This window comes from Etheostoma spectabile, chromosome 23 (assembly GCF_008692095.1).
Source record: "Etheostoma spectabile isolate EspeVRDwgs_2016 chromosome 23, UIUC_Espe_1.0, whole genome shotgun sequence".
Classification (NCBI taxonomy): domain Eukaryota; kingdom Metazoa; phylum Chordata; class Actinopteri; order Perciformes; family Percidae; genus Etheostoma; species Etheostoma spectabile.
The window spans coordinates 5,224,340-5,226,007 of record NC_045755.1 but is presented as its reverse complement, the minus strand read 5'-3'; the positions used below and the strand labels follow the sequence as shown (position 1 = coordinate 5,226,007).

General features: G+C 48.3%; 1 protein-coding gene across 2 annotated transcripts in view; it reads right to left on the bottom strand.

The window, feature by feature from the left end:
* LOC116672932 (proton myo-inositol cotransporter) overlaps positions 1-1,668 on the bottom strand; it is a 64,369-nt gene that overhangs the window by 62,318 nt on the left and 383 nt on the right. Inside the window, exon 2 of one of the 2 annotated variants that reach the window (XM_032504915.1) lies at positions 371-1,154. In XM_032504915.1, coding sequence (XP_032360806.1) covers positions 371-938 — 568 coding nt within the window. In that variant the 5' untranslated portion in view covers positions 939-1,154. Of the gene's footprint in view, positions 1-370; positions 1,404-1,668 lie in introns of those variants that run through there. The other variant, XM_032504914.1, reaches the window with a different exon arrangement.

Genomic DNA, 1,668 nt, shown 5'->3' with positions numbered 1-1,668 from the left:
TGAGGTCTGTGGCCTTAAGGTGCCCTTAAGCAGATTCTGACCTCTGAACTCTGAGGAAATGTAAAAATCAATAAAGTCAGCCAACCATTAACATTGAAAGTGCTGCCACTAGATTGAGATAAATTGACCTGTTTCCAATTAAGAGCAGCTTTGTCTTGACATCAGTGACAGTACTGATGTATAGGCTAATGTCGTGTGACAAGACTTAAAGACTAAAATGCCCTAAGTGTGTTTTGCTATCACTGCATGCAACAGTTTGTTGGGTTAAAACACTATTTAGGCTAAAAGAAAAAAAACTGGGGACATGTTCAAACAAGCATCTGTTATGACACACTGAAGGGACAGAGAGCACGTTGAACACATGTCTTACCAAGCCCCACTCCGACGATGAGCCTCCCCGCCAGGAGAACCTCTTTGCCAGGGGCGGTGCTCAGCACGATCCCACCGACGGAGAAGAAGAAGCTGGCCAGCAGTATGCACACTCTGCGCCCGAAGAGCCCGTTGAGGAAGCCGCCCAGCAGGGCAGACAGGGCGGCCGCGGCCACAGTACTTGAAATGAGCAGCTCTTGCCACAGAGCGCTAAGGTCCAGCTCCCTCTTCAGCAGGAGCATCGCCCCGGAGATCACCCCGGTGTCGTAGCCGAACAAGAAGCCCCCCAGGGCGGAGAACGCGGCCAGGACGTAGACGAAGCCGGGCGTGACATCCTGCTGGAACTGCTTGCGGGCAGCCCTCTCCAGGTCCCCGGTGGAGGTGGGGGGTGCTGCTGGCGCACCTGCGGTGGAGGTCGCGGCGGAGGCGCCCTGGCTGCTGAGGCTGGCGCTGGACGGAGCCTTGATCAGACTCCGCTCTCCCCCGTCGCTCACTTTCTTCCAACGCTCGCCCATCAGGTTGCTCATACTACGGAGATTGTAGTCATGGTCGACCTGTTTGCGCGACATATGGGAAATACAACACAGGACAGGGCTGCTTAGTAGTATTTGATGCCTCAAAACAAGAAAACACAAACACACTTAACTAATGTTCCCACCCCACCCCCCTCAGTTCGGAGTTACTGCCGCGTTGGTTATCCACAACCACTCCCAAATATAACGCTGGCTGCTGGATAAAGTTGTTCTCCAGGGTGTTGTGTATCAACGCGTCACATCCATGTGGTCCTGATGGGAGAGTTGATGAAGAGTGGGGAGGAAAGGTAAGATAGGAGGCGTGTAGTGGAGCAGGTCGTCACTACCAGCGTCGGCATGACGCAAATAAATATTGTTTTGGAAGCACGATGCTGGAGTTGATCGCTTACGGCGAGATTTTAGTCTGCTACAATTCTACTGCATCACTGAAATGTTATAGGCCTACTGAAAATAGAAAACAATACAGTAGCCTAGGCTCCACTAAAATCCCTACTGAAATATAAACATAGAGCAATTAGAGCCCTCCTTCCCTTTCCCTAAGTGGCTATGCCACATGTCAGGCCGCCAGAACCTGTTCTTAATGACTTCCCTGTAAAAAAAGAAAAAAAAAGAAAAGTGAAATAACAAATAAATAACAAATTTTAAAAATGTGCATTTATGCTGTTTACAGTTGATCATGATACACAACATACAAGCAAAATCAAAGTATTGTGTAACACGTTAAGAATTATATATATATATATATATATATATATATATATATATA